The sequence below is a fragment of the Phoca vitulina genome, unplaced genomic scaffold (genome assembly GCF_004348235.1).
Source record: "Phoca vitulina isolate PV1807 unplaced genomic scaffold, GSC_HSeal_1.0 scaffold1, whole genome shotgun sequence".
Classification (NCBI taxonomy): Eukaryota; Metazoa; Chordata; class Mammalia; order Carnivora; family Phocidae; genus Phoca; species Phoca vitulina.
Window position 1 is genome coordinate 70,912,752 of NW_022589704.1, and position 13,175 is coordinate 70,925,926.

Here is a 13,175-nt window from a genome sequence, read left to right on the forward strand (position 1 = left end):
AATATGGCCTTTATCCTTTCTCACCTCTAAATCTGGGACTCCAATTAAATGCAAAATATACTATCTTACTATAAACTTTATATCTTTTCTCTTCTCTTCTGTATTTTTCATTCTCCTGTTTCTTGTGTTTTATTCTGAGTAGTTTCCCCTTTGATGATGCTCTCCTTAGCTTTATCTGATATGTTATATTAAACTGGTCCATTGGTGAATCCTTAATTTGTGTTATTTTATTTTTTGGTCCTGTAATTTGTATTTGGCTATTTTTTCAGGTCCACTATGTCACTTTTTATGATTGCTAGTTCTCTGTTGAAAATTTTAACGTTGGCTTTTATTTTCAAAACTTTGTTCTGTAAAGCAATTGGTTTGGTACACAGTAGCATGATTCAGTTACTTTATATTCTATTTGTATACTTTGGTATATTTTCTCCTTGCTGCCATTGGATTTTCTCACCCTTGCCTATCTGATATCACAGGCCATAGCATTGAAATCCACAATCATGGCTCTTCATGGTTCATCATCAAAAAGCATATATAGTAATTCTCTTTTCACCTAGAATTGAAGTCAGTGAAAGTTTAAACAAAATTGGATTTCCTTCTGTTGTTTTGGGGGATATATTGTGCATTTCACTCTTAAGAGGTTACTTGACAAAATGATGATATGAAATTCAGCAAGTATTTATGACTCTCTTATGGGCCCAAGTCTTTGCCAGTTGCATTATGGCATATAAAAGGAAGTATAAGACAGTGTGCCCTTGAAGATGTTTTAATTCTCTGTCCTGATGTTACTGCAAGATCTGACATACCTTTGCCTTCTGAATCATGAAAGACGTGTTAAGTGAAACTCAGTATAGTTTTTGTGTTATAAAACCTGTTATTAAAAAATGCTATTTCATAGCATTATAATTCCTTATTAGCTTGTATATATGTCAATCTTAATATTTTATGTTAACTAAAATGTACCTTTCCAGTCATTGTGGATAAGTGGAATTTTACATTATTACATACTGTTTGGTATATGGTATTGCTCTAGGTCCCATTCATATATTTTTTCTGAATATTCTTAATTCATTTGGGTAAATAGGCAAGTGAATGGGTTGGAAATGTAAGATGGTGAAATGTAAACATTTAGCTTTTTAGGGAAATTGGGAGATATGTTTAAACCCTACTTCATGAGTAGATAAATAACAAGTTAATTGGTCAATGATAGATTCCATTTGGGACTGAAAGTGGTAAGATGGAATGGATACATACGCTAAAGAGGGAGACAATGGGAAAAAGTGAGTAGGATAGAAGATATTTGAATACAAATGGCTACATAGGAAAAATGAATTGACAGCAGAATGGGATTATAGGTCAGGTGTGCTAAGGAAGTTGTATAAGGCATAGATATGGGGTGACCATGTAAATGGCATCATGGAATTTATGCAGATATGGGAGGATTGGGAAACAGAAAGGGGATTCCAAGAGGCAGGAAATTCTTGAGTGGATTAAAATGTATGATAACTATAAGGAGGAATAAGGGGAATTGAGGCTGGAAAAATAGATTGTAGAGATGATAGAGACCTAGGATGTTATAACTTTGTATAGATTTAGGAAAATGATTGAAACTTTTAAAGCAATTCTAATATGCATTGCCTAGCTATAGGAGATGAGTGCTAAAGGTGAAGTATAGAAATTGAACCATGATTTAGGTAATGGTTCTCATATGTTTTAGTCTTAGGATTCTTTGACGTTCTTAAAAGTTATTGAGGACCTCAAGGAGCTTTGGCTTATATGAGTTATATATATATATATATATATATATATCGCTATTTACCAAAAATAAAACAGAAAATTCTAAAATATTTTTAATTCATTAAAAAAACTCAATGCATGTTAACATAACATTTTTTTCTTAGGGAAAATAAAAAAGTAGAAGAGTGGATTGTTTTATTTTTTTTTAGATTTCTTCAATATCTGGGCTAGCAAAAAATACGTGGGTTCTCATATCTGCTTCACACATTCTATTAGCTCTCAGAGCTATGATGGCATCACACATGCTGGAGCAAAACGTGTAGGAACTTCTTCCCTCCATCTTTCTCTGCACCTTTCCTCTAATTTTCCTCTAGCCCCTTGGCAGAATTTGTCTTTTGTACCACCCTACTAATCTTGATCAACCAGATAAAATGAACATTATATATGTATATTAGCTTCTATTCAGGCAGGCAAGATCAGTCTTCATAATTCAAATAGGACTGCCTCTTTCTATTCTCAGTTCTAGTAGTTAGGATTCCTTGGAAATCAGTTTTAAAATGCCCATCCTTGTTAGAGTTTTTTTTTTATGTTAATCACCATACATTATATCATTAGTTTTTGATGTAGCGTTCCATGATTCATTGTTTGCGTATAACACCCAGTGCTCCATTCAATACGTGCCCTCTTTAATACCCATCACCAAGCTAACCCATCCCGCCACCCCCCTCCCCTCTAGAACCCTCAGTTTGTTTCTCAGAGTCCATAGTCTCTCATGGTTCGTCTCCCCCTCCGATTTCCCCCCTTCATTTTTCCCTTCCTGCTATCCTCTTTTTTTTTTTTTTTTTTAACATATAATGTATTATTTGTTTCAGACGTACAGGTCTGTGATTCATCAGTCTTACACAATTCACAGCACTCACCATAGCACATACCCTCCCCAATGTCTATCACCCAGCCACCCCATCCCTCCCACCCCCCCAGCACTCCAGCAACCCTCAGTTTGTTTCCTGAGATTAAGAATTCCTCATTTTTAAGAGTTCAATAAATAGCATCTTCTTTTCCTCTTCTTGAGTCAAAAACCAATGAGAGAGAAATGTAAGACAGACTGGGTAACATGACTAGATCTGCAGCTGACTTGCTCACCTGTTCTTGGGCAGCATGGACCACCGCAGACTTCCCCTGCAGGGGTAGATCAGATACAAGAGGGCGCCTGGGTGGCTCAGTTGGTTAAGCGACTGCCTTCGGCTCAGGTCATGATCCTGGAGTCCCGGGATCGAGTCCCACATCGGGCTCCCTGCTCAGCAGGGAGTCTGTTTCTCCCTCTGACCCTCCTCCCCCTCGTGCTCTCTCTCATTCTCTCTCTCGCAAATAAAAAAAAATTTAAAAAAAAAAAAAAATACAAGAAAATCCAGAAGGGGCTGGGCCACATGACCTAGCATCTTTCCCCAAACTCTCTAGTCATTTGTCATTCTTTTTCTGCTAAGCAGGAGAGGGAGAAGAGGCCAGGAGCCTTATTCCAGAAAGGATGGGAAATGTCCTCTCTCATCCCAATAAGAAGTTTGTTTATATTTTATCTATTTTATAAATGTGAAGGATAGAGTTTTATTGTCTTGAATTTGGAGTGGCTTTACAAACAACCTTCTCTTGCTCAGTAATGACTAGCAGGAGAAGGCTTAAGATCACTTTTCCAAAACTCAAATCATCTTTTCCCCCCCTCTCTCTTTACAACATTACATTGTTCATAATCCTATAGAACAGGTCAGTTCATTTAGTATCCTAAAAGTACGTGATGCTGTTTATTACAGAGGGTTATTAGATATTGCATTGCTTGAAATTAGATGTCTTGTGAAAGTTTTAGTGAAATTTGAATAGCTGTGCCATCTGCTCTATACGTTTTTAGGCTAAAACTGTCAGGCTATGTCCCCATTATGAATCCATTTTAATTTTAATACATTCATTGGGGATGATGTTCTAGGAAGTGTAAAATCCAAAAAGTTGGGTTTTAGGATCACATAGAACTGAGTTTTTGTCCCAGCCCTGCCACTTCCTAGCTGTGTGACTTTGAGCAAGTTCACTAATTCCAGATCTTATCTCAGCTTCACTTCTCTGAATTATAGAATGGGGAAAATAATAACATGTTCTTCATAAGATTGTTACAAAGCTTAAATAAGAAAATGCAGGCAAAGCATTTATTACTTATTTTGGGGGCATAATAATTGTTCAGTACATGATTATAAAATATATATATTATTTTTTTTATGTAATCCAGAACATTGGACATTTTCTGATTTCTGCTTTTTCTGGGTTTCGGCCATTGACCTATCCTAAGGGGGCATTATAAAACAGCTGTTTGAAATTTACCATGTTCATTCAGAAAGAGTTGTTGAGGACTTTGTGTCATAGAATCCTCTCTATAAAGTCTTTGGGGGAAATAGTTCTTTCAGGTCTCAGTCTGAGGAACTGATGTCTCTTTTCCAAACTTTGGGTTTGTATTTCTATCTTAAATTGTGTTAACATATCATGTTTTCTTTCTTGAATTGCTGTTGAAGAAGCTCAGAACCAAAGCTGCAGCCCTCCTGTAGCAGGGTGGACTGGATTTTATGATGTATATTTTGGACGCTAAATTTTTTTTAAAGATTTTGTTTGAGAGAGTGAGCGAGTGCGAGCAGGGGGAGAGGGGGAGGAAGAGAGGGAAAGGTACAAGCAGACTCTGCACTGAGTGCGGAGCCCAACATGGGGCTCGATCCCACGGTGAGACCGTAAGCTGAGCCAACATCAAGAGTCTGACATGCAACCGACTGAGCCACCCAGGAGCCCCTTGGACACTAAATCTTAACCTTCATTTCTCTTGTCCACTTCATCTTTGTATTCTCTTCCTCTCCGGTCTCCTCACATAATTTTTACCTTGTTTTTGCTACATCTTTGTAAGAGACTGCAAATACTTTCTGAATGAGAAGAAACGTAGATCAATACATTTAAAATAAAAACGCTTGAGTGCAAAATAAATCTTTAAACCTTAGGAACACACTTGCCCTAAAGAAATGTTGGTAATTTCATTTGATTAGCTTTTTGGCCATTGTATAAAGCTAGTTTAGATTAAAATGCTTTAGGTATTTCTGATATTGGGGTGGCTGTACAGTGTCACTATAATGTCACGGATCCCCCATGAGTCTGTGCTCTTCCATATCAACCACATAACTGTATGTGTTGTTGCTCTTACCCAGTATCCATCTGGATATAATTGACATATTTGTCTTGTAGTCTTGAATGAGGAGAGTTGAGGTTTTAGAGTGCCACAAAACTGAAGAAATGGAGTATCAAAAGGCTTCAATACTAATGCCTCCTTTATAAGGAAATGTGGGGTTACAGTGACAGGGCAGATTGTGGTGGAATGTTCATACTGAAAAGTTGGGGTAAGATTTACATAAAGCAGGCAGGAAATGTGTAACAAGGAGCACCAAACAGTGGGACTTCTTGTGTGAGTGTTGGTTCAGGTTCAATTTAGGGAATATTTTGAAGTTTTATATTGTTTGAGTGGTTTCAAAGTATTTTATTTTGTGTCTGTTTACAACGGCTCTATTATTCTTCTAGTCTTTCAAACTCAAATCTCAAATATTAAAAACTATTATTTTTCCCTAATCCTAATTTCCTTCCCCCAAATCTAATCAGTTATCAAATCCTATTGTATCTTTCTTTGAATCCCATGACCAAATTAGAGACTACAGGAGGTGAGTTGACAATCTTTTTTATCTCTCAAAGTTTGCAGGTCTCTTTATAATTTCCATTCTTCTTGCTTGGATTCATTAGACTCTTAAGAGTTCTTCATGTTTGGCCTTTTGTTTCTCAGATTCATTTTCATACCTCAATAACAAGTGAACCTATTCCATTGCCATCGTGGCTGGCTATCTATTGCCTACAAGATTGTCTAAATTTCTTGGGTGCTTTGTGTTTTTGTTCTAGTCTGTTTTTGGCCTTATTGCTTCCTATTCCCATAGTGGACTGTTGCTTGTTGCCCTAATTTCTGTCTTCTCAGTATACAGTGCTCATAAAGATTACTAATGATGATCCAGCTCTTCAAGTGATATATTATTAAGATGAGTTAGGGTTTGGTTTTTTTTTTAAGATTTATTTATTTATTAGAGAGTGAGAGAGAGCAGGGAGAGGGACAGAGGGAGAGAGTCTTTCAAGTAGACTCCACCCTGAGCACAGAGTCCAATGTGGGCCTTGATCCCACTACCCATGAGATTATGACCTGAGCCAAAACCAAGAGTCGGATGCTCAACTGACTGAGACACCCAGGCACCCCAGTTAGTTTTAATTGCACCAGTTGTGATCTCAGAAGATGGAATTTGCTTTTTTCTTTTTTAGGATGCTCAGAAGTAGTAGTTTTCCCTAAGAATTTTATATATTTTAGTAATCATACCTTGTACCTTGAGGAATTTAGGACTAAATAAGAGTATCCACAAATTATATTTAGCATATATATACATAGTCAAATAATGTTAGCTGCTAATATTATTTCTCAGTTTTTTTTGGCTGGGATTTTAACATTTAATGCTATAACTGTTTGACATCCAGAATGCATTCATATGCTTCCCATTTTCTTGTATTTTATTTTACATTTGAACATTTAAAATGTAATTCCTTTTTTCTACTTATAACAAAGATTCTACAGTAAAAAATCCATCACCTACACTGGATAACCTATTAAACAAGGAATTTTAAGCCCTCCAGGAGCTAGGACTCCTATGGTTGGACTCTTATTAGCCACCTTTTAATAAATACAAATATTATTAAAGTTGTACAGACAGTAGTAACACTTGTATTGTGTTTTCTCACCTTGCAACATACATCATGGTGGCATAAAGACTATTTTTAAAGAGGAAAAATATTATGGAGAAACATTTATCTGTTGTTGTTAATTATGTATTTTATTATAGGATTGCATTTTTCTTTGATGATCTTTTTCACCACTAGAATAATCCCAGATGGCTTTTTTTAAAAATTTTTATACCATTAAAAGAAACTGTGTAGAGTTCATATCAAGTTTAGATTATAATTTTCAAAAATGAGTCACAAGGTGTGTGCATGTGTGTGCGTGTTTGTGTGTATGTAGAGAGAGAGAGATTAGTAATTAAGGCATGGCCATATCACTGATAAAGAACAATGCTGTCCGAAACAAAAACCAAGGAACAAGTACTGTTGACCCTTGAACAACATAGGTTTGAACTGCATAGGCTTTCTTATATGCAGGGATTTTTTTTTTTATGTAGTACAGTATTTTCTCTTAAGATTTGAAGATTTTCTTGAACTTTAAGTAGGCAGTATGGAATACATATAACATATAAAACATGTGTTAATCAACCACTCGTTATTGGTAAGGCTTCCAGTCAACAGGAGGCTTAGTAGTAGTCAAGTTTTTGGGGAGTCAGAAGTTATTCATGAATTTTCAACTGCATGGGGAAGGGGATCAATGCCCCTAATCCGTGCATTGTTCAAGGGTCAACTGTAATAGCTTTCCCTTTTAGTGGCTTTTCCCTTTGAGTTATTAACTCGATACGGGATTGTGTCTTATTTATACATCAGAAATGCTTATTTTCTGTGTGGCTAGTTGGTATAAATAGCATATGCCATTGTTTACTAAAGTTTATAATTTTCTGATAAATTTCATATACGGCATGTAGTTTTTTGAATAAAAGTTCATACACAGAAACAAAAAGAGACTGCATTCTAAATGTTTGCATATCACGGGTGCCTGGGTGGTTCAGTAGGTTAAGCGTCGGCCTTCAGCTCAGGTCATGATCTCAGGGCCCTGGGATCCACCCCCTCATGGCATCAGGCTCCCTACTCAGTGGGGAGTCTGCTTTAGCCTCTGCCCCTCCCCCCGCTTGTGCACGTGCACTCTCTCTTTCTCAAATAAAATCTCTTAAAAATAAATGTTTGCATATCAATATCTCAGCCTTTTCTAAAAAATTTAAATTATTTAAAAATCCTAATTAATAAATGCTGTACTTTGTTTTTATAGAACTTCTTACCCATAATTTCCTTTTTCTTTTAAAGATCAGTGGATAAGTCTGTCATAGTATATGATACTGTAAGTATTTCAAAATCTTTTGTGTGGGATCTGTGTAAATTATGTTTATTAGGCTACTGAACTAAAAATTTTGTTAGGCAAGATGAACAAAATGTATACTTTTTTCAAGTGCCTAAGAATATACATTTTCAGAAATGCTAAGATAGTTGTGCAGATTAAGGTACAGGTTCTGGGACAAGTCCTTAAATATTTCAATAATGATTTTAAGATGGACAGATGTTTAAGATGAATAGATGTTTAATCTGATCAAAGAAAATACAGATTTAAGGAGCACCTATATCCAAAAAAAAAAAAAAAATCACTTCAAATGGATTATTCTTAAATTTTTATACCAGGTTTCCATAACAGCAAGGGATGAATGTTTACCCCAGGGTTTTGGAAGAGTGTAGCTGAAAGTGGCCTACTACCGGTGGAGTTCTGGCTAGGTTTAGAGTATAAGGAAGAGTAGGATTTAATGAACTTGGGAAAATGCAAGTTTTTGATAGACCCATATGAATAAAGACCAGAGTTGCACAAGTACGAAGAAAAATGAATGTTTTACATATAATAAAGATGTGGTTGATGAAAATATTCTTTAAGAGAGAATGGAGAAAGTTGAATGGAGCCTCATAATGATGAGTTCAGGCTGCAGCTTTGCCAGCAAATGAAACAGAGATGTAAATCATCAAAAGTGTAGTGGGTCAAGCAAGGAATCTAAGGTAGTCCTCCACGTGAAAGTTCAAATCACTGAGCACTCTGGCAGGAGATGGGCAAAAATACTCACTGGGTGAAGTAGATCCTGAATGTTTCTCAAGAAATTTTCATGAGATTTTACATTTACAAGAATAGCTATAACATTAAATTTTCTCCATTAAATAATTATGAGTCTTAGTTAAATACAACCTGAAACTAATATAATACTGTATGTTAATTATACTTCATTTTTAAAAATTAATAAAATAAATATGTCTAGATGCTAGATGGCCGGCTAAGTGTATTCAGAATCTAAGTGACTAATTTCTATTCACTGGTCCTGCAATGGATACAAGTCAGATGTCATAGCAAAATTACAGATTTCATGTAACAGATGTTTAGGTTACTATGAGTAAATGCAAATAAGTCAGCAAAAGCCAAGAGTGTTTTATACTAAAAACTTCTAGGAAGATGGTCAGCAGACAACAGTGCTAATTATTGAGAAAGAGTGAAATAAGTACTTGATAATATTATTAGTTATAGATGCTATTCTCTTTTTATTGGGTGAAGTGTCAACTTACATTCGTGACTAATTTAAATATTAATTAAATTTAATTAATTTAAATATTAATTAAACTAATTTAATATTAATTAAAACATTTAATTAATTTAAATATTAATTAAACTAATTTAATATTAATTAAAACACAGCATAGAAACATTTATGTCAGATAATCCCTTACCAGTAACTTTACTCCTGCCTGTGTAAATATAAAGCTGTTTTTATTGTTTTTCAGAATACTGAGAATATACTTCACACGTTGACTCAGCACACCAGGTCTGAACTTAACCTCATTTTATATTAATATAATTAAAAAATTAGTCTGAGGATACATAATAGTTGTTTTTGTTAACCAGGTATGTCACAAGTTGTGCCTTTGCACCCAATACCCTTTTATTTGCTACTGGTTCAATGGACAAAACAGTGAACATCTGGCAATTTGATCTGGAAACACCTTGCCAAGGTTAGTAAGGGCATCTAACCCAGTTCAACCCATTCACCATTAAAATTTTAAATTCCATAATTTTTTGGCAAATTATTCACCTTGCTTTTTCTCAGTATAAAGTATACATCTAAATTTAATAGAATTTAAAAATAATTTTAGAGAAGCCACTGTTCTAAAGTAGTTGGTCTATGTTAAAACTGTTGGTAAATGCTTTTCGGTGCACTTTCATGGATATTATACCTCCCATAGTTTTGTAAGCTATTTATTTGTACTGCACACTATTTTTTCAGATAAATACAGCCTGGGAACAAAATAGAAATCACAGTTTTATTTGTTCATTTTATTTTTGGCCTCATCAAACAATGTTGACACATAATTTAGGAGTTTTATTTTTATCACTGTCAGAATTAACGAAATAGTGGTGCTGATATGCAGATGATAGAGCACATAGAATACTTTTGCTGATATGAGGTTTTTGGTTTTTGTTTTGTTTTGTTTAAAGTAGGCTCCGCGTCCAGCATGGAACCTGATACAGGGCTTGAACTCATGACCCTGAGGTCAAGACCTGAGCTGATGCTTAATTGACTGAGCCATCCAGGCACCCAGATTATGAGTTTTATATAATAAAAAAAAATTGTTTTTCTAGAGTGAAAAGAAAAAGTTCCAAAAGAGTAGTATTTAATATAGTATTAAGTAATACTGTAATTATGCATAGTATTATTTGATTTTTTGAAATTTCTTAAAAGAATGTTAAAGAGCAAAACAGATTTAAGGAAATTTCATTTACTTTTTAATTCTCAGTGAGAATATTTATAAAGGAAGTACTTTTCTTCATTGTTATTTTACCTGCCTTTTTGTTTGTCGGTTTGTTTTTAAAAGCAAGGAGCACAGAAGATCAAGCGAAGCAGTTTACTGAAGACTGGTCAGAGGATGATGTCTCAATGTGGCTTTGTGCACAAGGTTTAAGTGACCTTGTTGGTGTTTTCAAAATGAATAACATTGATGGAAGAGAACTGTTGAATCTCACCAAAGAAAGCCTGGCTGATGATTTGAAAATTGGTAAGATTAGTGGAAGATAGGCGGTCTTAAAAGTGACTTTTAATAATTTACTCTGAGATTGGTTTTAGTTGTATTAATAGTTTCCTCTTAATATTCTGGCATAGTAATTACTCTGGTGTATATATTTTTATTAGATTATGGAAAAGAAATGTTATGTAGTATTTCTTTAAAGCCACCATGTAACTAATTTTAAAAATGTATATATTTTAAAAATTGAGATATAATTCACATGATAAAACACACCCTTTTATGAGTGTACAACGTAGTGACTTTTAGTATATCCACAGTTGTACAGCCCTCACCACTGCCTAATTCCACAACATTTTAATACATTCAGAAAGAAAGCCCATGCCCATGAGCAGTCACTCCCCTTTCTCTTTCTAGCTCCTGGCAACCACGAATCTGTGTTCTGTCTCTAAGGATTTGCCTCTTCTTGACATTTCATACAAGTGGAGTCCTATAATGTGTGGCCTTGTCTGGCCTCTTGGTTAAATGTTTTCAAGGTTCATCCATGCTATAGCATATAGTAGTACTTCATTTCTTTTTATGACTGAGTATTTTTTTCACTGTATGAATTTATCACTTTTTGCTTATCCATCTATCAGTTGATTGAATTGAGACTGTTTCCATTTTAGCTATTATGAATAATGTTTCTCTGAACATTTGTGTACAAGTTTTTGTGTGATAATGTTTCCAGTTTTCTTGGATGTATAATCAGGAATGGAATTGGTGGGTCATATAGTAACTCTGTGCTGACATTTGAGGAACTGCTGGACTATTTCCAAAGCAGCTGTGCTATTTTTATGTTCTCATCAGCCATATATATGAAGATTTCAGTTTCTCTACATCCTCATCAACACTTGTTTTTTAAATTACAGACATCCTAGTGGTTTCTCATTATGGTTTCAACATACATATCCTGGTCACTGGTGATGTTGAACATCTTTCCATGTGCTTGTTAGCCATTTGTAGATCTTCTTTGTAGAAATGTCTATTAAGATCCTTTGGCCATTTTAAAAACTTAGGTTGTCTTTTTATTGTTTATATAAATGTAGATATAAGACTTATCGGATATATGATTTATAAATATTTCCTCCCTTTCTCTGGGTTAGCCTTACACTTTCTTGATAGTATCCTTTGAAGCACAAAAATTTTTTAATTTTTATGAAGTCCAATATATTTTTTTTCCTGTTGCTTTGTGCTATAGGTGTCATATCTAAGAAACTATTGCCTAATTCCAAGTCTTGAAGATTTACACCTGTTTCTCTTCTATTAACTTTATATGTCTAGTTCTTACATTTAGGTGTGTGATCAAGTTTGACTTAATTTTTGTATATGGTGTGAGGGTAAGGGTCCAACTTCATTCTTTCAGATGTAGATATCCAGGTGCTGCTCCAGCACTATTTGTTGAAAAGACTTCTTTTTTTTTTTTTTTAAGATTTTATTTATTTGTTTGAGAGAGAGAGAGACACAGTGAGAGAGGGAACACAAGCAGGGGGAGTGGGAGAGGGAGAAGCAGGCCCCCTGCGGAGCAGGGAGCCCGATGTGGGACTCGATCCCAGGACTCTGGGATCATGACCCGAGCCGAAGGCAGACGCTTAATGACTGAGCCACCCAGGCGCCCCTGAAAAGACTATTCTTGTCCTTTGCAATTGTCTTGGCACCCTTGTTGAAAATCAACTGACTACAAATGTGAGGATTTCTTTCTGGACTCTCAATTCTATTTCATTGATCTATTTGTCTTTTCTTATGCTGGGTCCACACTTTTTTTTTTTTTTTTAAGGTTTTATTTGAGAGAGAGAGAGAGTGGTGGGAGGAGCAGAGAGAGAGGGAAAGAATCTCAAGCTGACTCTGTGCTGAGCACAGTGCCTGACACAGGGCTCAGTCTCATGACCCTGAGATCATGACCTGAGCTGAAACCAAGTGTTGGACACTTAACTGACTGAGCCACCTAGGTACCCCCACACTGTCTTAATTACTATAGCTTTGTAGTAGGTTTTATTTTATTTTTTTATTTTTTTAAAGATTTTATTTAGTTGAGAGAGAGAATGAGAGAGAGCATGAGAGGGAAGCAGGTCAGAGGGAGAAGCAGACCCCCCGCTGAGCAGGGAGCCCGATGTGGGACTCGATCCCGGGACTCCAGGATCATGACCTGAGCCGAAGGCAGTTGCTTAACCAACTGAGCCACCCAGGCGCCCTGTAGTAGGTTTTAAATAAAAAAATATGTGTCCTTTTTTTCTTTTTCTCTCCAAGATTGGTTTTGCTACTCTGGGTGCCTTGCATTTCCATGTGAATTTTAGAATCAACTTGTCAGTTTCTGTTTCGAAAAAAAAAAAAAGCCACCTGATTTTTTAAATTTTTAAATTTTTAATTTTATTATGTTATGTTAATCACCATACATTATATCATTAGTTTTTGATGTAGTGTTCCATGATTCGTTGTTTGTGTATAACACCCAGTGCTCCGTTCAGTACGTGCCCTCTTTAATACCCATCACCAGGCTAACCCATCCCCCCATGCCCCTCCCCTCTAGAACCCTCAGTTTGTTTCTCAGAGTCCATAGTCTCTCATGGTTCGTCTCCCCCTCCAATTCCCCCCCCCCTTCATTT

The 13,175-nt window shown here is 35.5% G+C and overlaps 1 protein-coding gene across 4 annotated transcripts in view; it reads left to right on the forward strand.

Annotated features, from left to right (window-relative positions):
* The window catches only part of WDSUB1 (WD repeat, sterile alpha motif and U-box domain containing 1), a 55,615-nt gene that overhangs the window by 13,624 nt on the left and 28,816 nt on the right, over positions 1-13,175 (forward strand). For 2 of the 4 annotated variants that reach the window (XM_032409946.1, XM_032409965.1), the window contains exons 6-10: positions 5,451-5,462; positions 7,795-7,828; positions 9,298-9,338; positions 9,419-9,525; positions 10,387-10,566. In XM_032409946.1, coding sequence (XP_032265837.1) covers positions 5,451-5,462; positions 7,795-7,828; positions 9,298-9,338; positions 9,419-9,525; positions 10,387-10,566 — 374 coding nt within the window. The remainder of the gene's footprint in view (positions 1-5,450; positions 5,463-7,794; positions 7,829-9,297; positions 9,339-9,418; positions 9,526-10,386; positions 10,567-13,175) is intronic. The other 2 variants (XM_032409955.1, XM_032409974.1) reach the window with 1 other exon arrangement.